Here is a 26,721-nt window from a genome sequence, read left to right on the forward strand (position 1 = left end):
CTATAATTTGGCGAACTTTGCAGGATTTTTATATGGATTTTAAATAATTCATGCAATAGGCCCTGCTTTTATCAATACCTTTATTTCCATATGTGCTGAAGAAAATTGGAGATTTAAAATATTTTCATTACTATAAGGTCACTATAAGTCAGCATCAACTCAAAGGCAGTGGGGTTTTTGGTTATAGTATTTAAGCAATGCTGCTTTGGAAATATATTTTAAACATTTATTTAAGTGTAAATTAAGTTATATATTCATTTTCTGGTAGTGCACTTTAACCTAAACTTAGTTTGTTTTCTAAAATTTTTTAAAGCACAGAACTGTTACACTTCGCAGACAGCCTATTGGCGGCTTGGGCCTGAGCATAAAGGTATGAACATAATTTTACTATTCCTACTTTCCCTTTTTGATGAACGTTTTCATTTTCAAAAAAGTTATGTTAACCGCAGATTTCTTCTGTTGACTGTGTCTTTCAGGGAGGTGCTGAACACAAGGTCCCTGTCGTCATATCAAAAATATTCAAAGATCAAGCAGGTAAAAATAGCCAAAATAATTTATGTATACATGGCAATAGTTTATCAGATCATATGTAAAATGATAAAAATTAGCAAATATTTATTTTTATTGATTATTTAAGCTACCATTTGATTTTTGTAGTTGTATATTATTTTTAAAGTATTATTATTATTTGTAATCCCCTGGTATGACAGTGCCCTTTTTCATTTATGTTGATCCACGAGCGCTTAAGAGAGGTGGTAATTCATGTCTGATACATCGAGTTAGCCTCTAAAGGTACTGATGATTCAGTGGCTGGAAGACTCCAGTTTTCTGAGGTATACTGAAAAAAATTGAGGGGAATTAAATATAGATGAAAGAACCAGTGGTATTCAGTAGAGTTTCTGAAATAAAGGACTCCGCACGTAAAAGGAAAACAAACTTACTGCAAAATAACAGTGCACTACTCCAAGATCAGATTGTGGAAGTGGAGTTGGAAATTCATTTAGTTCAATATTTGATAAGTAACACTAGTTCATTAATTATCACCTGTATCAACTAAATGAAATATTGGCTACGGGAATAATAATCACAAAAATAACATTTACTGAGAGTTACTGTGTGTAGATGTGGGAAGTAAGGATGGAAGTTTTAGCCACATGTTCCGCTGTTGGGAAGATTGTTGCCCATAAAAGTAGTCGATTTTCTGGTATACACCTTCTCCTCAATTACCAACTCTGTCGTTATCCCGCATTTTGCATTTACAGCAATAGTAAAAATTCTACTCCCAACTATTTTGTGCCCTTCAGGCAGTAACGCATGCTGAGAGGTGAGGCAATAGCAAGTCTGGCTGTGAGAGTTAAGGTTACATGTCGACGTGGCCGGGCCATGATGTTCAGTAGTTTGGCAGTTAGCTAATGATGTACAGGCATATGTCATTTTATTGTGCGTCACTTCATTGCGCTTCGCAGACCCTGTGTTTGTTTACAAATTGAAGGTTCGTGGCAACCTTGTGTCGATCGAGTCAGTCAGCAACATTTTCCCAACAGCATGTGTTCACTTCGTGTCTCTGTGTCACCTTTTAGTAATTCTTGAAATATTTCGTACTTTTTCATTATTATTACATCTGTTGTGGTGATCTGTGATCAGTGATCTTTGATGTTATTGTGTAATTGTTTTAGGGCACCATGTACCACACTCATAAAAGACAGCAAACGTAATCGATAAATGCTGTGTATATTCTGACTGCTCCACCACCTGCCTGTTCCCCATCTCTCTCCCTCTCTCCTCAGGCCTCCCTGTTCCCTGAGACGTGGCAATATTGAAATTAGACCAATTAATATCCCTACAGTGGCCTCTAAGTGTTCAAGTGAAAGGAAGTGTAACACATCTCTTGCTTTAAATCAAAAGCTTAAAAATGATTAAGCTTAGTGAGGAAAAAAAGGCACGCTAAAAGCCGAGATGGGCAGAAAGCTGGGCTTCCTGAACCAAGTGTTTAGCCAAGCTGTGAATGCAAAGGAAAGGTTCTTGAAGGAAATGAAAAGTGCTGCTTCAATGAACACACAAATGATAAGAAAGTGAAGCAGCCTTATTGCTGATATGGAGAAAGCTTTGGTGGTCTGGATAGAAGATCAGACCAGCCACAACATTCCCCTTAAGCCAAAGCCTAATCCGGAAAAAGTGCTAACTCTTCAATTCTGTGAAGTCTGAGAGGGGTGAGGAAGCTGCAGAAGAAAAGTCTGAAGCTAGCAGAGGTTGGTTCATGCGGTTTAAGGAAAGAAGCCATCTCCATAACATAAAAATGCAAGTAGAGTAGCGAGTGCTGGTGTAGGAGCTGCAACAAGTTATCCAGAAGATCTACCTGAGATAATTGGTGAAGGTAGCTTTAGATAACTGGTGAAGGTAGCTACACTCAACGACAGATTTTCAGTGTAGATGAAATAGCTTTATGTTGGAAGAAGATGCCAACTAGGACTTTCATAGCTAGAAAGAAGTCAATACCTGGCTTCAAAGCTTCAAAGGACAGGTTGACTCTCTTGCTAGGGGGTAATGCAGCTGGTGACTTTTAATTGAAAAAAAAAAATTTTTTTTTTTTTAATTGAAGCCTGTGCTTATTTATCATTCCAAAAATCCTAGAGCCTGTAAGAATTATGCTGAATCTACTGTACCCGTGCTCTATAAATGAAACAGCAAAGCCTGGATGACAGTACATCCAGGTTTACTGAATACTTTAGGCGCACTGTTGGGACCTAATGCTCAGAAAAAAAAAAAAAAGATTCCTTTCAAAATATTACTGCTTATTGCCAAAGCACCTGTTCACCCAAGAGCTCTGATGGAGATGTACAAAGAGATCAATGTCGTTTTCATGCCTGCTAACACAGCATCCATACTGCAGTCCATGGATCAGAGTAATTTTGATTTTCAAGTCTTAGTATTTAAGAAATACTTTTCATAAGGCTATAGCTGCCATAGCTAGTCATTCCTCTGATGGATCTCGGGAAAGCAAATTGCAAAACTTCTGGGAAGGATTCACCATTCCAGATGCCATTAAGAACATTCGTGATTCACAGGAAGAGATCAAAATGTCAACATTAACAGGAGTTTAGAAGCAGTTGATGCCAACCCTCATGGATGACTTTGAGGGGTTCAGGACTTCAGTGGAGGAAGTAACTGCAGATGTGGTGGAAACAGCAAGAGAACCAGAATTAGAAATGGAGCTTGAAGATGTGACTGAATTGCTGCAATCTCATGATAAAGCTTTAATGGATGAGCAGTTGCTTCTTATGGATGAGGAAATAAAGTGGCTTCTTGAGATGGAACCTACTCCTGGTGAAGATGCTGTGAACATTGTTGAAATGACAACAAAGGATTTAGAATATTACATAAACTTAGTTGATGAAGCAACAGCAGGGATTGAAAGAATTGACTCCAATATTAAAAGAAGTTCTACTGTGGATAAAATACTATCAAACAGCATCGCATGCTACAGGGAAATCTTTCGTGAAAAAGTCAATCAATGCGGCAAACTTCCTTGTTTTTCTATTTTAGAAAATTGCCACAGCCACCTCAACCTTCAGCAGCCACGACCCTGATCAGTCAGTAGCCATTGGTATCAGGGCAGGACCCTCCACCAGCAAAAAGATTACAAATAGCTGAAGGCTTAGATGATGATGAGCATTTTTTAGCAATAAAGAATTTTTTAAATTGAGGTATGTACATGTTTTTTCAGACATAATGCTATTGCATACTTAATAGACTACAATATAGTGCGAGTATAACTTTTATATGCACTGGGAAACCAAAAAATTGTTGTGACTTGCTTTAATGAGATATTTGGTTTATTACAGTGGTCAGGATCCGAACCTGCAATATGTCTTAGGTACACCTGTAACTTGGCAGTTATGTAATAATGTAACTTGCCAGTTATGTAATTGTGTAACTTGCCAGTTATGTAATAATTTGACTTGGCAGTTGTACAATAATGTAGTCATCCTCTATTTTGTGATCTGATGTGGTCATCCTTCATTTTTGTATAACACCAATTTCATATAACGACCTGGTCTTTGGGACCTAACCATGCTGTTAAGTGAGGAAAGGGTGTAATAAAATGACTTCATTAAAAGGCATATATCTAAGTAGCTCTTTATAGGATTCTCAGCTTCTCTTGTGGCTGGCCTTCTTTACCACCTGCTGTCTAGCTGGTCTCAACACTATTCTATCAGCTTGCCCCTCCCTCACCCCAGTCAGCTCCTCAGGTTGTAGTTGCTGTTAGTGATCATTGATTCTGGCTCATTGGGAGCCCAGTGTGCAGAGAGGGACTTTACTCCATAGTGTTTTCAAGTTTGTAAATTTCAGAAGCAGATTTCCAGGTCTGTCTTCTAGAGTGCCTCTGGGTGGGTTCGAATCACCACCTTTTGGCTAACTGTCGAGCACTTAGCCTTTTGGGCTTCCAAGAGACTCCTTTTGATTTGTCCTGATTTATCTAGGAGCAGAGGGAGGCTCATCACCCTGACTATACAAACCACTGGTGGTGGAGGATGGGCACTTTGATTAATCTATATCTTCTGCCTGATAAAAATTCTACGTTGAGGAAAAATGAAAGAAAAAGCTTTTTCAAGAAGACTTTGAAGGCTGAATTGGTAAAGGAAGTAAAAGAGGGGCCACCAATGGAGGTGGGCTTGGCTTAGTGAGCTCGTATAACATAATACTGAAAAAAAAAAGAGGTTTACTGTGTCCTCCATTTGACTGCATTTCCGAAGGATGATAGCCCCACTCTCCATAGGAATATGCAGGATGTGGTTGAAGGGCGGAGAAAAATAAGCTCATATTTTTTTCTAAAAACTTGCTTACTTGTTTCCCTTGATTTTACCTAAATTACACTCCTGATATTTCTGCCATGGCCTTTTACTTTCCTATATCCAAACAATATATCACATTGTTACCACAGTCAATGTGCTTATTGGAAAAGCAAAAAAATCTCCAACCTGGGAAAATGTTCATCATTCTCTCCTCTGAAGATACAATTAAATTAATGATATTGGATGATGATAAAATTAGAGTCCATAGAACCATCCGTATCTATGCCTATGACGAAAGTTAGTGGTAATACCATTTTGCTGTAGAGATTCTGTAAATGGAACGAGCCTTTGCCCACAATAACTTTTAATGATTTTGGGGGAAAAAAGGACTTTAGCAAAATGATTCACCACTCAATTTGCACCTGCCTAAAGACACATTTCACCAAAAGGACACTTAGCAGTCAGTTTGACAGTGCACATCTTTTCCCCTTTCAAGTGAGTCTACAAAACCTGCCTTTAAAGTTTACAGCAGACAGGATTCTATTTAATCAGGGATTGGGAACTGACGAGCCCACAGACACAGCTGTCATCATCAGCCGTAGGGAAAGGAGCTTCTTCTCAAGGAAACCTTCTCATTTATAGGTTAAGGTAGAAACAAAAGTTCATAACACGTTTTCATGCTGTTTTTGGTAGTAACACAAAATAATTTCAGTTTTATGAGAAATAAAGTTTTAATTGTAAGCACAAATAGCAGAAAAAGTGAAAGAACTATGCAAGCCTCTGAATAAAATGATCATTCTCTTGAAGGTTTTTAAAGCATCTCAGAATAAATATTAGGATTCAGTTGCAGTTAGGTGTTTCTGTTGTATCTATCAAGCTTATAACTGTAAAATTGACAGGCAGTGCAGAAGCTAAGTGACGCTGTGCATTTAAAGTTACATTCTACAAGGGAGAAATAAATTGATCCGTTATTGAATTAGGCATGTGTAATTACTTCTGCACCACCGTAAGCCATCTGGTTGACTGATTAATAATTGAAAGTAACTAAGACCTAGTATGTTCCCAAGACTTATCAATTTCTAGGACCAAATCATATTGATGCAACATTCATGTGAAATTTGAGATTTGTATTTCCGGTTGCCTGTTAATCATCTTGAAACCTGTCTACCATAGATGACCCTGCTGGCATTTGAATAGCAGTGGCATGACTTTCAGCATCACAGCAACATGCTCCCATAGTACAACAAACTGACAGGCCCATGGGGGAAAATCTCACTATCATTAGTCAGAACAAGGCCAGGACTACAGAATAGACCATCAATTGCTCATATGTGCGTTCAAGTTGAAGTTAAAGAAAATTAGAACAGGTCCACAAGAGCCAAAATACGACCTTGAGTATATCCTACCTGAATTTAGAGACCATCTCAAAAACAGATTTGACACACTGAACGTTAATGACCAAAGACCAGACGAGTTATGGAATGACATCAAGAATATCACACATGAAGAAAACAAAAGATTCTGAAACTTGCTCTTGAATGTTAGCTAGCTAAAGCAAAGGTAAGAAATGATGAAGTAAAAGAGCAGAACAGAAGATTTCAAAGGGTGGCTTGAGAAGAGAAAATAAAATATTATAACAACACGTGCAAAGACCTGGAAGTAGAAAACCAAAAGGGAAGAACATGCTCAGCATTTCTCAAGCTGAAAGAACTGAAGAAAAAATTCAAGTTTCCAGTTGCAGTATTGAAGGTTTCTGTGGGAAAAATATTAAATGACTCAGGAAGCATCAAAAGAAGATGGAAGGAATACACAGAGTCACTATACCAAATTGGTCGATGTTCAGCCATTTCTGGAGGTAGCACATGGTCAGGAACCGATGGTACTGAAGGAAGAGGTCGAAGCTGCACTGACGTTGTTGTTGTTAGGTGCCGTCGAGTCGGTTCCGACTCATAGCGACCCTATCCACAACAGAACGAAACATTTCCCTGTCCTGTGCCATCCTTACAATCATTGTTATTCTTGAGCTCATTGTTGCAGCCACTGTGTCAACCCACCTCCTTGAGGGTCTTCCTCTTTTCTGCTTACCCTGTACTCTGCCAAGCATGATGTCCTTCTCCAGGGACTGATCCCTCCTGACAACATGTCCAAAGTATGTAACATGCAGTCTCGCCATCCTTGCCTCTAAGTAGCATTCTGGCCGCACTTCTTCCAAGACAGATTTGTTCATTCTTTTGGCAGTCCGTGGTATATTCAATATTCTTCGCCAACACCCTAATTCAAAGGCGTCAACTCTTCTTCAGTCTTCCTTATTCAGCTTTCACATGCATATGATGTGATTGAAAATACCATGGCCTGGGTCAAGCACACCTTAGTCTTCAGGGTGACATCTTTGCTCTTCAACACTTTTGAAGAGGTCCTTTGCAGCAGATTTACCCAATGCAATGCGTCTTTTGATTTCTTGATTGCTGCTTCCATGGCTGTTGATTGTGGATCCAAGTAAAATGAAATCCTTGACAACTTCAATCTTTTCTCCATTTATCATGGTGTTGCTCATTGGTCCAGTTTTGAGGATTTTTGTTTTCTTTATGTTGAGGTGTAATCCATACTGAAGGCTGTGGTCTTTGATCTTCATTAGTAAGTGCTTCAAGTCCTCTTTACTTTCAGCAAGCAAGGTTGTATCACTTGCATAATGCAGGTTGTCAATGAGTCTTCCTCCAATCCTGGTGCCCCGTTCTTCTTCATATAGTCCAGCTTCTCGGATTATTTGTTCATCGTACAGATTAAATAGGTATGGTGAAAGAATACAACCCTGATGTACACCTTTCCTGACTTTAAGCCAATCAGTATCCCCTTGCTCTGTCTCAACAACTGCCTCTTGATCTATGTAAAGGTTTCTCATGAGCACAATTAAGTGTTCTGGAATTCTCATTCTTCACAGTGTTATCCATAGTTTGTTATGATCCACACAGTCGAATGCCTTTGCATAGTCAATAAAACATAGGTAAACATCCTTCTGGTATTCTCTGCTTTCAGCCAGGATCTATCTGACATCAGCAATGATATCCCTGGTTCCACGTCCTCTTCTGAAACTGGCCTGAATTTCTGGCAGTTCCCTGTGGATATACTGCTGCAGCCATTTTTGAATGATCTTCAGCAGAATTTTGCTTGTGTGTGATATTAACGATATTGTTCTATAATTTCCACATTCGGTTGGATCACCTTTCTTGGGAATAGGCATAAATATGGATCCCTTGCAGTCAGTTGGCCAGGAAGCTATCTTCCATATTTCTTGGCATAGACGAGTGAGCACCTCCACTGAAGGCATTGGCAAAAAAACAAGTCTCCAGGAATTAACAGAATACCAATTGAGATATTTCAACAAACAGATGCAGCACTGGACGTACTCACTCAACTATGCCAAGAAATTTAAAAGACAGCTACCTGGCCGTCCAGTTGAACGAGATCCACATTTATGCCCATTCCCAAGAAAGGTGATGTATCCAAATGCAGAAATTACTGAGTAATATCGTTAATTTCACATGCAGGTGCTATTTTGCTGAATATCATTCAAAAGCGGCTGCAGTAGTACATCGACGAAGAACTGCCAGAAATTCAACCTGGATTCAGAAGAGAACATGGAACCAGAAATATCATTGCAGATGTCAGATGGATCTTGGCTGAAAGCAAAGAATACTAGAAAGATGTTTACCTGTGTTTTATTGACTATGCAAAGGCATTCGACTGTGTGGATCATAACAAATTATGGATAACACTGGGAAGGATGGGAATCCCGGAACACTTAATTGTGTGCATGAGGAACGTGTATACAGGCAGGTCTTTCTCACAGAGCAAGGGGATACTGTGTGGTTTAGAGTAAGGAAAGGTGTGCGTCAGGGTTGTATCCATTCAGCATACTTATTCAATCTGTATGCCAAGCAAATAATCTGAGAAGCTGGACTATACGAAGAAGAATGGGGCATCAGAATTGGAGGAAGACTCATTAAAAACCTGCAATATGCAGATGACCCAACCTTGTTTGCTGAAAGTGAAGAGGGCTTGAAACACCAATGAAGATCAAAGACTATAGCCTTCAGTATGGATTATGCCTCACTGTAAAGAAAACAAAAATCTTCACAACTGGATCAATAAGCAACTTTATGATAAATGGAGAAAAGATTGAAGTTGTCAAGGATTTCGTTTTACTCGGATCCACAATCAACACCCATGAAATCAGCAGTCAGAAATCAAAGGACGGATTGCATTGGGCAAACCTGCTTTAAAAGACTTCTTTAAAGTCTTAAAAAGCAAAGATGTCACCTTGAAGACTAGGGTGCTCCTGACCTAAGCCATAGTGTTTTCAATTGTGTAATATGCATGTAAAAACTGGACAATGAATAAGGAAGACCGAAGAAGAATTGATGTCTTTGAATTATGGTATTGATGAAGAATATTGAGTGTACCATGGACTGCCAAAAGAAGGAACAAATCTATCTTAGAGGAAATACAGCCAGAATGCTCCTTAGAAGCTAGGGTGTTGAGACTATGTCTCATATACTTTGGACATGTTATCAGGAGGGATCAGTCCCCAGAGAAGAATATTGTGCTTGGTAAAGTAGAGAGTCATTGAAAAAGAGGAAGACCGTCAAGGAGATGGATTGCCACAATGGCTGCAACAATGGGCTCAAAGATAGCAATTGTGAGGATGGCACAGGATCAGGCAGTGTTTCATTCTGTAGTATGTATGGTGGCTATGAGTCAGAAAGACTTGGACATCACCTAACAACAACAACATCAGTCGTCTTGGAACCTGTGGGTGGTAAAAAAGTTTTAGCGCTCAGCTGCTAACCAAAAGGTTCTCGTCCACCCAGAGACACCTCGAAAGAAAGGCCTGGTGATTGACTTCCAAAAAATTAGCCATCGAGAGCCCTGTGGAGCACAGTTCTACTGTGACGCACATGGGGTTGCCAGGAGTTGAAATCAGTTTGACGACAATTGGTTTTGGTTATTAGTCATCATGTTACCCTGGATGCCTCCCAAGATCCTGAAGTTCACTAAGTCTCAAATGAAGTCATCGTCTTTCACTCACATCTACTCTCACTCCTGTCATTTCAATTGTTTCAGTCGCCCAAAGCTGAAACTTTATCTCCCCAATCATACTGGCCACCTCATCTTGCCAGTTTATTCCCTCCTCTCCATTATCACTAGTACCTTGTTTCAGACCCCATGAATGCTTTGGAGATAACTTCCTAACTGTTCTCCTTGTTCTCTAGCCTGTTTCACCATTATAGCCCATCCATGAGTTATAAAGGGTGTTTCAGATACACATTTCATCATTTCTTTGATGTATTTAGGCACTATATTCTAACCTCTTTGCAAGCCTTTCATAAAATACCTCAGTGGAAAGTGAGCTTTTATAGATCTGAGATTCAGCTAATTTATTCTAAGTCATCAGTGTCTGGCACGGGATGAAGTGTTTTACAGACATGGGGAGGTCCCTAGTTGCCATGAATCTTATGTGTGAAACTGATATAAGAGTCTGGGCATCAGGTTGAAGCAGGGGGAGAGAGTGTAGAAACTTAGGAGGTCTGTATTCTGTGATCCACATATGCTGTAGAACATGGGTGTAAAAGTAGCAAGCAGATACCAATTACCAAACTGATCGTAGAGTAACCACATGAATTAGGAACTAAGACGGGGAGATCAAAAACTCAGGATAAGTAATTGGTAGAACTGGGAATACCAGCTAATCCTAAGAGAGACTGTCTGTGTGGTACCCTGGTTTTAAATATTCTTCTTGATATGGGAAGGCGTTTAATCATCCCCAGCAGAAAGGCCTAGGTATTTAGGAACTACTCTTCAGCTCTCGTTCTCTTACCACAGAACCTAGGGAAGTCAGTTAGCCTGACAATCCTCCCAGCATCATATTTAGGACAGAGGCAGTTTCAAACTATTAGATCAACACAGAATATAAAACCAAATATTCCTTCCTTTACGCATGAATTTTGCCAACCATATTCAGCAAATAACTTCTATGGGTAAGACATTGTTCTGGGCATCCAGCAGGAAACAATACAAAGCCCTTATCATTATAAAGTTTGCATCCCACTGTAGAAAGATGATGTACAAACATATAAAATACTTTCAGGTAATGATAACTTCTATAAACAAAGTTAAGCAATGTTACGGAGTATAGACTGACAGAGAATCACTATTTTTTATAACATGGTCAATGGCAATCTTTATGTGGGTGACATTTAAGCAAATATTTGAATAAAATGAGGGAGTGAGCTATGAATGCATCTTTAGGAAGAGCACTCTGAACAGAGAGAAGGGGGAGGGCAGCGGCCAGCATTCGTATAGGAATCAGCTTGTTTGTTGAGTGTGATGGTTATGGTTGTGTGTCAGCGTGGCTGGGCCATGATTCTCAGAGGTTTGACGGTTAGGATGTAGTTTTAACAGTTATATAATAACATAATCACCTCCGTGATGAGATCTACTATAAGCAGCCGATCAGTTGAAAAGGAGTGTCCTTAGGGGTGTGGCCTGCATTCAGTACATGTGGACTTTCTGGCAAAGCTCGCTGGCTTTGCTCTGTTCTGGATGCTGCATTCTGCTCGTAGTCATATAACCTCTGGTTCTTGGGACTTGAGCCAGCAACCTGCCATCTGACGTGCCAGTCTTGGGTTTGTCAGCCCCTGCAGTTACGTGAGTCAGGAGAAGCCCCAGCCTGACATCTGACCCACGGAATTAGAGCTTTCCAGCCTCTACATATATACATGCTTCACTGATTTTGCTTCTCCAGAGAGCCCAGCCTAAGGCAAATAAAATGGAAACCTGTTGAAGGAAACAGTAAACTGGGAGAGAGGGGCTGGAGGAGGGGACCAGTAGAGAAGCAGGACAGGGCACCAGCCAGGTAGCACAGCATTCGGGGCTTTGAAGCCTTGGAAACAATTCTGGATTTTATTCCCTAAGTAAGAGGAAGTTGTTTTAGGACTTTCAAAAGTAGAGTAAGATCTGTTCTACATTAAAAAAAAAAAATCATTCTGATTGTTACAGGAGAATACATTCTAGAGAGAAAAAGTGGTAGCAGGTAGACAAATGAGAAAGTCATTGTAATACAGACAAGAGATTATGGTGCCCTGCAGTTAGGTGATACTAGTATCTCTGAAGATTAGAAGTCAGATTCTGGATGTACTTTGAAGGTAGAGCCTCAAAAGAAAGCACCACACGCATACACGACACGTGCCTAGGTAACAAGGCATATTTGGTGCTTAAACACCCATTGCCATGAAGTTGATTCTGATCCATAGCGACCCTTTAGGACAGAGTACAACTGCCCCATAGGGTTTCCAAGGAACAGCTGGTGAATTTGAACTGTCGACCTTTTAGTTAGCAGCCTGAGCTCTTAACCACAGTGCCACCAGTGGCTCCTGTATGTAGCTAGGATCGGGAATTGGGATTGGTGGGTCGTATCTTAGTAGTTCTAGGAAACCCTGGTGGTGTAGTGGTTAAGAGCTGTGGCTGCTAACCAAAAGGTTGGCAGTTTGAATCCCCCAGGCACTCCGTGGAAACTCACTGGGGCAGTTCTACTCTGTCTTGTACGGTTGCTGTGAGTTGAAATCGACTCGACGGCAATGGGTTTGGTTTTTGGTTTTTCTAGTAGTTCTCTGTTCAACTTTTTGAGCAACTGCCAAACTGTTTTCCACAGTGACTGTATTATTTTACATTCCCACCAGCAATTGATGAGGTTTCCAGTTTCTAACAACATCCTCAATACTTGTCTTTTTGATCATTGCCTTTCTAACTGGGGTGAGGTGGTATCTCATGGTGGTTTTAATTTGCATCTCCCTAATGGCTAATGACTTTGATCATCTTCTCTTGTGCTCGTTGGCCATTTGGATATCCTCTTTAGGGAAATGTTTAAACAAAATTTTGAAAATAATTTTCTTAGACTGATTACAAATTTCAGTTTATTTAATTAGTGAAATACTTTAAGTTGTGATTATATATTTCTATAGCTGATTTTTTTGAACACTCATACTTTAGAAGATAAAATACCTGTGAAAACTACGATTACATTTATTTCTTTGTTTAGTTATTAGATATTTACTGAGCTCTGTGTGCCAAGCACCATGCTTGGTGGTAATAATACAATAGTGAAAAAAAGAGGCTAATTTCTTGCTTTCACGGAGTGTACGTGACAGTGGGGGAAGACAGACAACAAGCAAAGATATAATTAAAAATTGTGTCAGGTGTGGATATGGATAGCACTCTGAAGAATTTTAGCTAATACCTTCTGTGTTCCAGGCATTAATCATATGACCTTCAACTACTCTATGAGACCAGGAACACACAGTTGGCAAATGACCCAGGAAGCCTGTGACCTGTGTCTTTGCACTTACCTATTACCTTGTACTGATGCTCTTAAATCATTTATAAAGAGTCAGCACAGTGGATTTAAAACATTTCTTCATTATCTCTTTATTTATATTTGTGTACTCCTTGTAGTATTGCTATACCTATATTGATTTTTTTTATATTGATTTTGCCTAGGGTTAAGCAATATTATTTTGATAACTTCCTGAGGATAGTAATAGTAAAACAACTAGATTAAAAAAAAAAAAAGTATCTTTTCAGACCATCCGGGTTCTCAATGCATGGGCTATTCAATTATTGATTATTCAACTGAATATGTGATTTGATTGATTTTCTCAAATGAATTTAAAAATAAAGTCTTTTCAGTAAACTTTCTTTTTATAAACTTCTTTTGTTAAGTCAGTAATACTTTTAAAGTCCATACTTCATATAAGTTTTAGATTTTTGCTACTTCACATGTACCCCTGGGAAAAGAAAAAAGGGAAAAGGTTTATTTCGTAATTCCACCTTGAGCAGTTTAATGTAAGTCTCTTCCTATTATCATTATGTATTTCCTTGATATTTCAGCATTATAAAAACGTGTTTATTCAGCTCTAGGTAGGAATGTTTGGCTGTGAAAGAAATCTCAGTTTATGGTGACTTAAAGAAATAGAGGCTGATTTTTATCGCTTAACACGAATTCCCACTGTCTGATGATGTCATGGTCCCAGTGTCCTTCCTTCCTTTTGCTGAGCCATCCTTAGTTTGTGGATTTTAGCCTCATGCTTGTTGCCTCATATTTGCAAAATGCTGTGTTTCAAGACAAAATATCTTTATTCCAGGTAGGAAAAAAAAAGGGAAAAGAATGAACCTCTCCCCCAAAAGCTTCATCTTTTTATTCACAAAGGAAAGCTCTCCCAGGACACTTTCCTCTACATCTCATTAGTCAAAAGTGACCCCAAGTCCCCCATAAAAAGGTCAAGAAAATGGATTTTCTATGACTTACTTAGGCAATCATATTTCATCCCCTGAATATAGGGACTCTGTAGAGTCTACTTTAACTGAAACCAAGAGAACTCTGCACTCTACCTGAGCAATATGAAGAAATTGGGGCTCTGTAATCAGGGTGGCATGATTGGTGGTGGATGGGAAAGCATGGGAAAGGCACTGCCATATAGCTCTACTTGCATTTCATGATCATCACTTGTACAATCCAGAAGTTTCATTTCTTAGGAAGCAAAGTCTGTTGACTTAGCTCTACTCTTCAAGATACTTGACTAACCTTTATTTTGGGGCACAGCATTGAGCTTTTCTGCTTGTTTATTATTTATCACTGATTCTTCATGTACTTTTGAAAAAGTACCTACTTTGTTCTTACCCTTTCTTAGCTAACCTACTTTCTGGTGTTGTTTCTTCTTTAATCTTCTGTTCACAAAGCACGTCACTGCCTTCTCAGCATGGTGCACTGGTGGGTAAGGAATGCAGTGGGGGAAAAGGGAAAATGGTTCCTTGTCCACTTGTCCCAACACATTGAAACAGCTACCTGCCAGGAAGTCTGTTTTCTTTTAGTGGAGAAGAATTTGAGAGAAAAAAATCTTGGATTTAGTAATGCAAATGAAAGTTGGCGATAGTCAGAATATAGCTACTTCAGGTGTTTGCCCAATTAATAGAGTGAGCTACAAAATGTTGTTTTTTTTAGCATTCTAAATCCACACTTTGTTTTCTAATTTACTCTATTTGTTATATAATATTTTCTTAAAGTGTGTGGTTTAACCAGAATTGAGACTTTTCACTCCTTTTGCTAATAATTAACTGTAGTCATCAATTTTTTACTAGCTGGACATAATCTTAGAAATAATGTAGCAAAATCCACATTATTCAAATTAGGAAACTAAAGTATCCCATAAAAGTTAAATCAGAAAGGAGCTTCGATTAGTCTTCAAGTCTCTTATTCTTTTGATACTTCCCAAATACGGAATGGAGGTTATGCTATATTTCCATTATGGAGAAATAACTAAAACTTACATAGGAAATGTCAGTACCTTTACAGACTTTTTTTTTAATATTAGCACAAAGGGAAGTGGGGGTCAGTGAAAGTAATGAAGAACTTAGAGCTTGGACACCTAGATCCTAGTACAGTGTTTCTGTAACTGTATGTAATGTCTTTATCCTCCACTCCCTCCCTCCCTTCTTTCCTTCCCTTCCATATCTCTTAATGTATTTGTTAAGTACTAATTTGGGCGCCTAGTACCTTGTTAGTGTCCAGGGACATAGAGATGAGTACTACAGTACTCCTTACTCTGGAGACACTAACAGTCAAATGAGGACAACTGTAAACCAATAATTGAATATATATATGCACACATACATGTGTTCACATGTATATATACATACAGTTTGCAATGTGCATATAGGTGTATGTGAGTGTGTGTACATATGAGTGTGTGTATATGTGTGAAAGAGTGTTGGGAGTGTTTGTGTGAGTGTGTGTGTGTGTGCATATACATATATTTGTAGCTTGTGATATCTCCCAAATATTTTTTTAATTAAATGGCACCCAGCATGTAATCTTTAGCTGAAAAATTAAACTTCAAAAATAGTAGATTATGTCTCTGAACTTTAGAGTAAATTTGTTTTTTCAGATATTCATGATGAAATGTACTAAGCTTATATGCTAGAATTAGAGAGACTTGGTACTCGAAATTGGGAAGGCTACACATGAGAACCCATTGCCGTCCAGTTACTTCTGACTTATAGCGACCTTGTAAAACAGAGTAGAATTGCCCTATAGTGTTTCCAAGGAGTGGTTGATGGATTTGAACTGCTGACCTTTTGGTTAACAAACTCTAAACCACTATGCCACTAAGAGTAGATTTCAAGCATTGAACACTAATGACCGAAGACCAGACAAGTTGTGGAATGACATCAAGGACATCATACATGTAGAAAGCAAGAGGTCATTAAAAAGAAAGAAAAGACCAAAATGGATGTCAGAAGAGACTCTGAATCTTGCTCTTGAGTGTCGAGTAGCTAGAGCAAAGGGAAGAAATGATGAAATAAAAGTGCTGAACAGAAGATTTCAAAGGGTGGCTGAAGAAGACAAAGTATTACCAAAAGGGAAGAACACACTTAGCATTTTTCAAGCTGAAAGAACGGAAGAAAAAATCCAAGCCTTGAGTTGCAATACTGAAGGATTCTACAGGGAAAATATTAAATGACACCAGAAGCGTTAAAAGAAGATGGAAGGAATACAGAGTCACTATACCAAAAAGAATTGATCGACGTTCAACTGTTTCAGAAGGTAGCATATGATCAGGAACCAATGGTACTGACGGAAGAAGTCTAAGCTGTACTGAAGGCATTGGCAAAAAACAAGCCTCCAGGAATTGACAGGATACCAGTTGAGATGTTTCAACAAATGGATGTAGCACTGGAAGTGCTCACTCATCTATGTCAAGAAATTTGGAAGTCAGCTACCTGGTCAGCTGACTGGAAGAGATCCATATTTATGCCTATTCCCAAGAAAGATGATCTGACTGAATGCAGAAATTCTCAAACAATATTATTAATATCACACGCAAGCAAAATTTTCCTGAAAGTCATTCAGAGATGGCTGCAGCAGTATATCAACAGGGAACTGCCAGAAATTCAAGCCGGATTCAGAAGAAGACATGGATTGAGGGATAGCACTGCTGATGTTAAATGGATCCTGGCTGAAAGCAGAGAATACCGGGAAGATATTTACCTGTGTTTTATTGACTTTGCAAAGGCGTTCAACTGTGTGGATCATAACAAATTGTGGATAACATTGCAAAGAATGGGAATTCCAGAACACTTAATTGTGCTCAGGAGAAACCTATACATAGATCAAGAGGCAGTTTTTTGAACAGAACAAGGGGATACTGCATGGTTTAGGGTCAGGAATGGTGTGTGTCAGGGTTGTATCCTTTCACCATATCTATTCAGTCTGTATGCTGAACAAATAATCCATATGAAGAAGAAAGGGTCATCAGGATTGGAGAAAGACTCATTAATAACCTGCAATATGCAGATGACACCACCTTGCTTGGTGAAAGTGAAGAGAACTTGAAGCATTTACCGATGAAGATCAAAGACCACAGCCGTCAGTACATATTACACCTCAGCATAAAGAAAACAAAAACTCACACAACTGAACCAGTAAGCAACATCATGATTAACAAAGAAGAGATTGAAGCTGTCAAGGATTTCATTTTACTTGAATCCACAATCGACACCCATGGAAGCAGCAGTCAAGAAGTGAAAAGATGCATTGCATTGGGCAAATCTGCTGAAAAGACTGCTTTAAAGTATTGACACGCAAAGACCCGGAGTCATCACAAAGGCCCTCACTAACACTACAAATCTTACCCGTTGAGTTCTGTTTGAAAAGCAAGTAAATGCCAGGTTTGATCGTCTTTTTTTTTTTGTGAAAACATTGTATTCTCTTCAAAAGCTTCGCATCTGCGTTGACCTGTGACAAATGAGCTCTGCTCTGTCCAGGCCATGCCATGCTGGGACCAGTGACTGTCCACTTATTTCTGTAAGAATTCCAGGGAGGAACAGAACTTGTTACTCACACTGCCTCATTATAGCTTTGAGTGACTGACCAGAATAAGAAATGGGAAATGAAAGAGCTAATTCTACCATCAAGAAAGCATGTTCTTTTTTTTTTTTTTTTAATAATTTTTATTGAGCTTTAAGTGAAGGTTTACAAATCAAGTGAGTCTGTCACATATAAGCTTATATACACCTTACTCCATACTCCCACTTATTCTCCCCCTAATGAGTCAGCCCTTCCAGTCTCTCCTTTCGTGACAATTTTGCCAGTTTCTAACCCTCTCTACCCTCCTATCTCCCCTCCAGACAGGAAATGCCAACACCGTCCCAAGTGTCCACCTGATACAAGTAGCTCACTCTTCATCAGCATCTCTCTCCTACCCATTGTCCAGTCCCTTCCATGTCTGATGAGTTGTCTTCGGGAATGGTTTCTGTCCTGGGCCAACAGAAGGTTTGGGGACCATGACCACCTGGATTCCTCTAGTCTCAGTCAGACCATTAAGACTGGTCTTTTTGTGAGAATTTGGGGTCTGCATCCCACTGATCTCCTGCTCCCTCAGGGGTTCTCTGTTGTGCTCCCTGTCAGGGCAGTCGTCGATTGTGGCCGGGCACCATCTAGTTCTTCTGGTCTCCAAATGATGTAAGTCTCTGGTTGATGTGGCCCTTTCTGTCTCTTGGGCTCATAGTTATCTTATGACCTTGGTGTTCTTCATTCTCCTTTGATCCAGGTGGGTTGAGACCAGTTGATGCATCTTAGATGGCCGCTTGTTAGCATTTAAGACCCCAGACACCACATTTCAAAGTGGGATGCAGAATGTTTTCATAATAGTATTATTTTGCCAATTGACTTAGAAGTCCCCTTAAGCCATAGTCCCCAAACCCCCGCCCTTGCTCCGCTGACCTTTGAAGCATTCAGTTTATCCCGGAAACTTCTTTGCTTTTGGTCCAGTCCAGTTGAGCTGACCTTCCGTTTATTGAGTATTGTCCTTCCCTTCACCTAAAGTAGTTCTTATCTACTAACTAATGAGTAAATAACCCTCTCCCACCCTCTCTCCCTCCCCACCTCGTAAGCACAAAAGTATGTGTTCTTCTCAGTTTATACTATTTCTCAAGATCTTATGATAGTGGTCTTATACAATATTTGTCCTTTTGCCTCTGACTAATTTCACTCAGCATAATGCCTTCCAGGTTCCTCCATGTTATGAAATGTTTCACAGATTCGTCACTGTTCTTTATCGATGCGTAGTATTCCATTGTGTGAATATACCACAATTTATTTACCCATTCATCCGTTGATGGACATCTTGGTTGCTTCCAGCTTTTTGCTATTGTAAACAGAGCTGCAATAAACATGGGTGTGCATATATCTGTTTGTGTGAAAGCTTTTGTTTCTCTAGGGTATATTCCGAGGAGTGGGATTTCTGGGTTGTATGGTAGTTCTATTTCTAACTTTTTAAGAAAACACCAGATTTCCCAAGTGGTTGTACCATTTTACATTCCCACCAGCAGTGTATAAGAGTTCCAATCTCTCCACAGCCTCTCCAACATTTATTATCTTGTGTTTTTTGGATTAATGCCAGCCTTGTTGGAGTGAGATGGAATCTCATCGTAGTTTTAATTTGCATTTCTCTAATGGCTAATGATCGAGAGCATTTTCTCATGTATCTGTTGGCTGCCTGAATATCTTGTTTAGTGAAGTGCGTGTTCATATCCTTTGCCCACTTCTTGATTGGGTTGTTTGTCTTTTTGTGGTTGAGTTTTGACAGAATCATGTAGATTTTAGAGATCAGGCGCTGGTCTGAGATGTCATAGCTGAATATTCTTTCCCAGTCTTTAGGTGGTCTTTTTGCTCTTTTGGTGAAGTCTTTAGATGAGCATAGGTGTTTGATTTTTAGGAGCTCCCAGTTATCTGGCTTCTCTTTGTCATTTTTGGTAATGTTTTGTATTCTGTTTAGAAAGCATGTTCATTTAAATGAGTCAAGACATCTTTCTCATTCCTGCTAACACTTCATAGATTAAGAGTAGTCCCAGCTAAATAGCTTCACATGGAGATATTATAACTGAAAAGGCGAGTGCCTCTCTCTTTTCCTACTTAAGAAAAAAAAAAAAAAAAACTTAAGAAGGACACTTAAAATGGATTGGTTTTCATCTTACAATATAATAAAAAATTTTGTTCTTTTGTTGCATTGTGCTGTGTGTTTACAACTCAGGCAACCTTTTGAGTGAAAATTCGATTTTGTATCAGCTCAAGCTTGGCAGCTTAGCTATTTAAATTCTTAGCTGTTTTGTCCTTTACACATTCACTTGCTGCTCATGTGAGGTACTTGAATACACCTGCCAAAGCCCATCTGTTCAGAAAATACATGTACGTCTTCATCAGGGTATCTTGCCAGTACACCTCAGCAGTGTGATGCTAGTCACTGAGGATTCTATGTAAAAAGGTTATAAAGCACCATAGGGAACAGGATTTAATGCCGTTAGGTAATTTGATATATATATATATATATATATGTTTTATTAGAATCACTGATTATTTTTGTGCAAGTGTGGTTTTAATATTGAGAATGCTGATTTTATTATGTTCATGTTCTTTGAACTTAATTCTTCTTTATAACTTTGTTATCGCTCAACTAGAAACCAGCGATTACTCTCTATGGCTTAGAAAGAAAATATAAATCACCTCAGCGCTATTGGTACTACCCAGATAACCCACACATGCTTTTTCTTAGAGCCACGTTTGTCTTCTTTGTTCTGATGCACGGCACTTTCTTACTGCATCACAGAGCTCCCTTCTCACATGGAAAATCTTTCTGTTCCCTTTTGCTTATCTACATTCTACCTACTCATATTTCAAACTTGAATCCCATCTAACCCATAAGGCCTTTTCACATTCCATTATATATATAATACAAAGCCATTGTGGTCGAGTCAATTCTGACTCATGGTGAACCCTACAGGACAGAGTAGATCTGCCCCTTAGGGTTTCCAAGGAGCAACTGTGAATTTGAACTGTCGACCTTTCTGTTAGCAGCCAAGCTCTTAACCACTGTGCCACCAGGGCTCCATTATGTGTGTGGATATATATGTGATATGTGTGTGTAATGTGTGTAAATATATAATATGTATAAATATATATATAAATGTATAATATATATGGTATATAAGATATATAAGGTATACATATGTATGTGTGGTTGAGGTGTGACATATCTTAAGATATATACGTATTTCCTTAATTACATTTTGCGATTACATTTGTTTTTGAAGAGCAACAGCAAATATCGTATAGTTCTGTTATACTCTTGTACTGTTTACAAAAAACAGTAAAAGTAACTTGCTATTAATGGTTATCCAGCTCATACTTTATAAAAGTAAGAAAGGATAAAGAATTTCTGTATAACTGGATGAAATTTAAAACAGTGTTTCTTCATAAACAGCAAAATCTCAGAAACCTAAAAGTTCTTTATACAACCTTTGAAGAATGACTAAAGAGAAACAAGGGAAGCACAAAGACTTGGATGTTAGAAATCAGCATCTTAAGAATTCCTTACATTAGCGTAACGGTTTCGTCGTATGCAAAGAAGTTTTATTTTCATTGCGTCTTCATGAAAACCATGTGAAATGGACAAGGCAAGCCTGGTTATCCATATTTCATAGGTGAGAAAAATAAAGTGAGAAATAATGTCTTTCTCAATTTAATACTTCTAACAAAAAGACAGCTTAGTTATAAACATAGATCTTTGTTTCAAAATCCAGTTCTTTCTAATAAAGCGTATCACCTCACCATGTATTATCATATTTTTATGCAAATAATGTACATCTTCTATGTTTGTTTGCTAACCACGTCCTCCCCCTATGAGGTATTTTTGTAAGTGCTGCTATGCCGATTTTTTTTTTTTTTTTTTACCGGTTGCTGAAAAAAATTAGCATAGTACACTTATGGAAATACCTTGGGGGGCAGGGCATGGTTGACAAACAAATGTAGAAGGTGCACGTTATTTGTGTAAAAATATGGTAATAAAATTCATTCACATAATCACTCTAATTCAATTAGCATAATACTAGTTCCATAAGGATTTGTATAGGTATCAAACACTGTAACTAGACTGAACTTTTTTTTTTAAGAGACAAATTAGAAAATACCCAGAAAATTGCAACAAAAATAAGAGAGATGACACATTTTTTTTTCATATAAAGAAGGGCAAAAAGAAACAGTTTAGTCTTTTTTATGTGGAACAGTCTTTGTGAAGTATGTGTAAATATTCTCCATGTTTATGCTGGCTTCTTATAGCATTGAGGAAAAAGAGGAAAACAAACCATAGCCATAAGCTCTGTGTTCAGGTCTCCAAGATGCAAGAGGAAGTAATATGATATTGGCTGAATTGATTCACCTTTTAAAGCCATGGCCTTTATATCTAAAAAATGGGAATCATAATACTTCCCGTAGCCACTTCACAGGGATATTTTGAGAACTGAATGAGGTATGTGAGAGTACATTGTTTGCTGTGAAAAGGCACATATTTTAGCTTCTCTAAAATAGTAAGAGAATTCAGTTATATTGCAATTATATGGTAACTGAGATATCTGGTTATTGTTAAATATGCTAACACATTTAGGACACTCAGCAAATGGAATACCTTTGGATCCTTTTTGAAGAATAAACAGTGAACTGAAAGCTATTGAGCTAAGCTTTACAAGTATGAAGTAAGTTTTCATGAAACATTTTCCAGCATTACCCAGATACATGGATTCAAATTGCAAAAGCTGTCTTAGAGTTATGGGAATTCAAGCTTTACATTGGATAGCGTGATAAACTGATGATTAGGTGATTAGTTTTTTGCAAATGACCACCTGGAGTAGTGCGATATGTCTGTCAGATAGCAACTTTTGCATCAAGAAACAGCTCCTGATACCAAAAATCACACGTATAACCAGTTAGAAATTGGTCAAGGAATGCTGTTTAAGAAACAAGGACATTTAAGACCAAATGTAACTTGAGAATGTGACAGGAGGGAAGGTAAGAGAAGGATGCTGCAGCTAAAGTTAGGACCATTCTCTGTGAAACGTGGGTTTACATATGGTGCGTGTACGTACCATTCCCCCGTCAACTTGGCTTTGGTGTCATCATTGGCAAAGCAGCTGTCATATTTGCCACGTACAAAAGTAAATTAAACTGAAGTGGGATCTGCTTGGTCCAGTTGGCAATGGCTTGTCTTCCAAAAGTATGGGTTCTGACTAAAGTAAGAGACTGTATCTCTTAAGAAAGTGAGTTGGTAGCTATGTGCCCAACTGACTTTATTGGAATGAAAAAATAGTGATACGAGAGACAGAAGAAGGTGTGTGATCACTGTGATGGGGATCCCTTGAGTCCCCCCACCTCAATTTTCATTTTCTTCTTAAATTTTCAATTGTTTTTTGGTGTCTTACCATCATGAGTATACAGTCATTATACAAGATTTTTGGTTAATTTCTTTTTATCTTCATAATATATATTTTTTTTAATTCACTGCTGAAATGAATTTTCCTTGTTATTTATATTTCTCCTTGGAGTCCTTCCCTTCCACTTAAATATTAGCTTAAATATCTATATTTTGGTCTTGGCTCTCCGTAATCTCTTCCCTTTTACATGACCTCATACGATATATAATAGGTGCCAGCAGAATGGAGTGTCGACTTCAGGATGCAATGACTGACGATTCCCAACTACCTTTTTATAGAACTTAAATATTTCATAGCTCTGCCCCTTGGTGTCTCGCTTTTTAGATCAATGGGCTTTGGCCTTTGAAGTTAATCATGTTGCTATTGAACTTGGCAGCAATGTCTGCTGTATTATAATACAGTCCTTTATATTCTGTGAAAGAAATGGCTTTGGAAATTTAAAATGTGATACAAATATTCGATAAATAAGGAACTTACTATTTTTTTTTTCTGGAAGTCTTTCAATATTTAATGGAATTCTTCTATTTTAGGTGATTGAACACCGGTCCTGGGGGAATCTGTGTAGGAATAGGCTCTGTGAAATCGCGTATTACCTTGGGATGGCTGGGAGTATTCTCAGTATTTGGATTTTTTCTGTCAACCTACTTTCTCCGCTTTCTATACCAAACCAAGAACTGTTTTAGTCTTGATTTTACTTGCCATAAAAATGAAGGGCATCCTATTTTCCTGTCCCTGAATCTAGTTGGAGTTATAGCAAATTGAATGAAGCATATTTCAATATTTCTTCTTTATTGTTAATTAATCAATGAAAGGTGTACTTTTGACACTATCAAAATAAATAGAGCTTGAAAAGGATAATAAAAATTGACTTCATCATTGAAAGAGAAATGTTGAAATCTCAAAAAGACATACTAGATATATCAAAAGCTCTGAAGTTACATATTATACATTGCAGGCTTAATTTAAATTCTGTGTGGGAAGAGCCTTCATCTTCTGAAGCTGATTGCTAAGAACAAAATTGAAGTAGAAGTATGAATTGGCAGACTGTCAGTATGCTCTTGTTTGTAAAAGATACACTTGATGTCAGATCAGGGAGAGAGTGCATTTGCAGCCAAGAATCCGGCTGTTATCTCTGAAGAAAGTCTCTGAGATACTTCCCTAACAAATCCTTTCTGGCCTTACAGATGTTGCCCTGGGAACTAAGTTCAGCTAATACCATTGAATGTGTTAATATCCTGTATTAGAGACTGCCCTGGAAGATGGAAAATCATTTTCTCTTTTAATTCACATGATACTTCAAAGCATCGGAAATCCCTAAAATTATGTCAAGCATTTAGATATCTCTAATATCAGTAACAATCTTCAGGGCAGGTTGTAAGAAGGACAAGAGAATCTATGCTAACGTTTTCATGTACTGACATTCAATTCTTACAATTCTTTGGGGTAGATTAAGCAAACAAACCCATTATACAGATGTGGTTTGGAGAAGCCTAGCAGCTTAACAGTGGCAGAATTTTGGAAATGTGCTCATTCCCTGGTGACACAGTGGTTATGGTTTTTTGGTTTATGTAGAAGAAACATCTGCCAACATTCATTCAAAAGAGGAGGTCGTGAAAATATTCTATTTTTAATTAATCCCTAGATTTAGTTTTTCAACATATGACTTAGAACCAAAGAAAAAGGAAAGGAGTGCGAGTGAGCAGTGAGATGGTGTCATGGAAACTGTGGTTCGAGGAAACAGGGCTTGGACAACATTGTTGGAGACGTCCTGACCAAGGGCTAAGCTGTTAGCTGAGGCTTGTCTAATGCCAGTCACTTTGGTCTAGGTTAGGAGCGAGGTGTCCGAGACAATATGATGGTCTGGCTGGACCGATAAGCCACCACTGGTATGAGTCAAGTGGGAGAAGACAGTTGTTTTGCCTAAAGAATATAAAATAGGTTCAGGTTGGGGAGGGGCAATTTATTAAGCCAAGTTCACTGGGTTTATAGCTCGAAGTGTCTGTGGAAGGTTCCCGGAAGCAGCTGCTTATGATGCTGTGACTTTCAGCTCTCTTGGCATTCCTCTGAGACCGAGACCCTGTTTGTTCCATTATTTTAGCTCCATATTGGAAGTTACTCACTGAGGTGCCTTCTCATTGTACAAACCTGTATGAATGGATGAGTAAAAAAGGTAATCTGAATTAACTTAGAATTTGAACCCTGGCATCTGTACTGACTCCTTATAACCTTATTAGCAGTTTAATATAGAAAAGATGGTAATGGAAAATGAATTTAGAAGGTCTCTTGTGGCAGGGAAACCAAAAGCTGCCAGTCCCCCAAATGGTGCTTAAAGTTGAATCAGACAGTAGCATTAGCTTTCAAATTATATTAAATAAAACTTTTCATTTAAATGTCTTCTTCGTAAAATTTATTTCCAAGCCAAAATAACTACTGAATTCCAGTTACTCAAGGGATTTCTTTCATAGCATATATAGCTTATAAGTATTAGATCTGTGTACATATCTTCAAACTCTGCCATCTTCATTTTCAAAGTTCCTGGAATCTTTCTTTCTTTTTAATCAATAGTGTGTGACAGGAAACTTGAAAAGAATTTTCTTCTTCCCTTTCTTCTTTTTTTCCTTCCCTTCTTTCCTCCTTCCCTATTTCTTGTACTCACCCTCTCTCCCTCCTTTCCTACAACTTTAAAACACCTGTGCATTTGTGCATATTTATATTTGTCTCTTCTTATGGATATTTTAGGACTTTTACATCTTAGTCGTGTAGTCATGGCTGAGTGGTTAAGGCGATGGACTTGAAATCCATTGCAGTGTCGCCGTGCAGGTTTGAATCCTGCCGACCATGGCCGAATTTTTGGAAAGCCTGGTGGTGTAGTGGTTAAGTGCTATAGCTGCAAACCAAAAGGTCGGCAGTTTGAATCTGCCAGGCACTCCTTGGAAACACTATGGGTCAGTTCTACTCTGTCCTATAGGGTCGCTATGAGTCGGAATCGACTCGACGGCACTGGGTTTGGTTTTTGTTTTTGGTTTTACATCTTACAGGTATTTTAGGACCCCTCATTTATCTTTCTTAATAACAAATTCTACCACAAAATGGAAAATCTTTGCTAGGGTGAGTTATCTCAATTCTCAGTTATAGAAAAAAAAAAAAACTCATTAGACATACTGTAGATATATAATCTACCACTATTTATTTTTCTTACTGATATAGTATAGACTTAAAATGATTGAGAATTGATGTGTATCAGGGATAATTATTTCTTAACTGAGAAACTTTTGCTCAGTTGCAGCAAAAGGTGACCAACACATCAGTTCAGATAGTAAAACTGAGAACAGGATCTGATGTTGTAATGAAAAAATAGAAAGTATGGTGGTACCTACAGAGATAGAATGAGGCTTTGCTAAGTTACCATTTTTCAGAGGTTGCTTTTTGTTTTTACCTACTCTGAATAATTGAATCATGACTATAACTAGAGTTTACTCGGTACCTGATTCTGTACTTTATAAAGACAAAAGAGCTTTTTTAAAAAATGAGCAAAAGAACTGTAAACATTTTTACT

At 38.3% G+C, this 26,721-nt stretch overlaps 1 protein-coding gene across 15 annotated transcripts in view; it reads left to right on the top strand.

Annotated features, from left to right (window-relative positions):
* SNTG2 (syntrophin gamma 2) overlaps window positions 1-26,721 on the top strand; it is a 459,193-nt gene that overhangs the window by 156,790 nt on the left and 275,682 nt on the right. For 9 of the 15 annotated variants that reach the window (XR_007519511.1, XM_049902600.1, XM_049902596.1 and 6 more), the window contains 2 exons: window positions 314-370; window positions 477-534. Coding sequence is in view for 13 of the 15 variants with exons in the window: in XM_049902600.1 (XP_049758557.1) it covers window positions 314-370; window positions 477-534 (115 nt within the window). In the remaining 2 variants the exon portion in view is untranslated. The remainder of the gene's footprint in view (window positions 1-313; window positions 371-476; window positions 535-26,721) is intronic. The other 6 variants (XM_049902602.1, XM_049902603.1, XM_049902608.1 and 3 more) reach the window with 1 other exon arrangement.

The sequence above is a fragment of the Elephas maximus genome, chromosome 12 (genome assembly GCF_024166365.1).
Source record: "Elephas maximus indicus isolate mEleMax1 chromosome 12, mEleMax1 primary haplotype, whole genome shotgun sequence".
In the NCBI taxonomy this organism is placed as follows: domain Eukaryota; kingdom Metazoa; phylum Chordata; class Mammalia; order Proboscidea; family Elephantidae; genus Elephas; species Elephas maximus.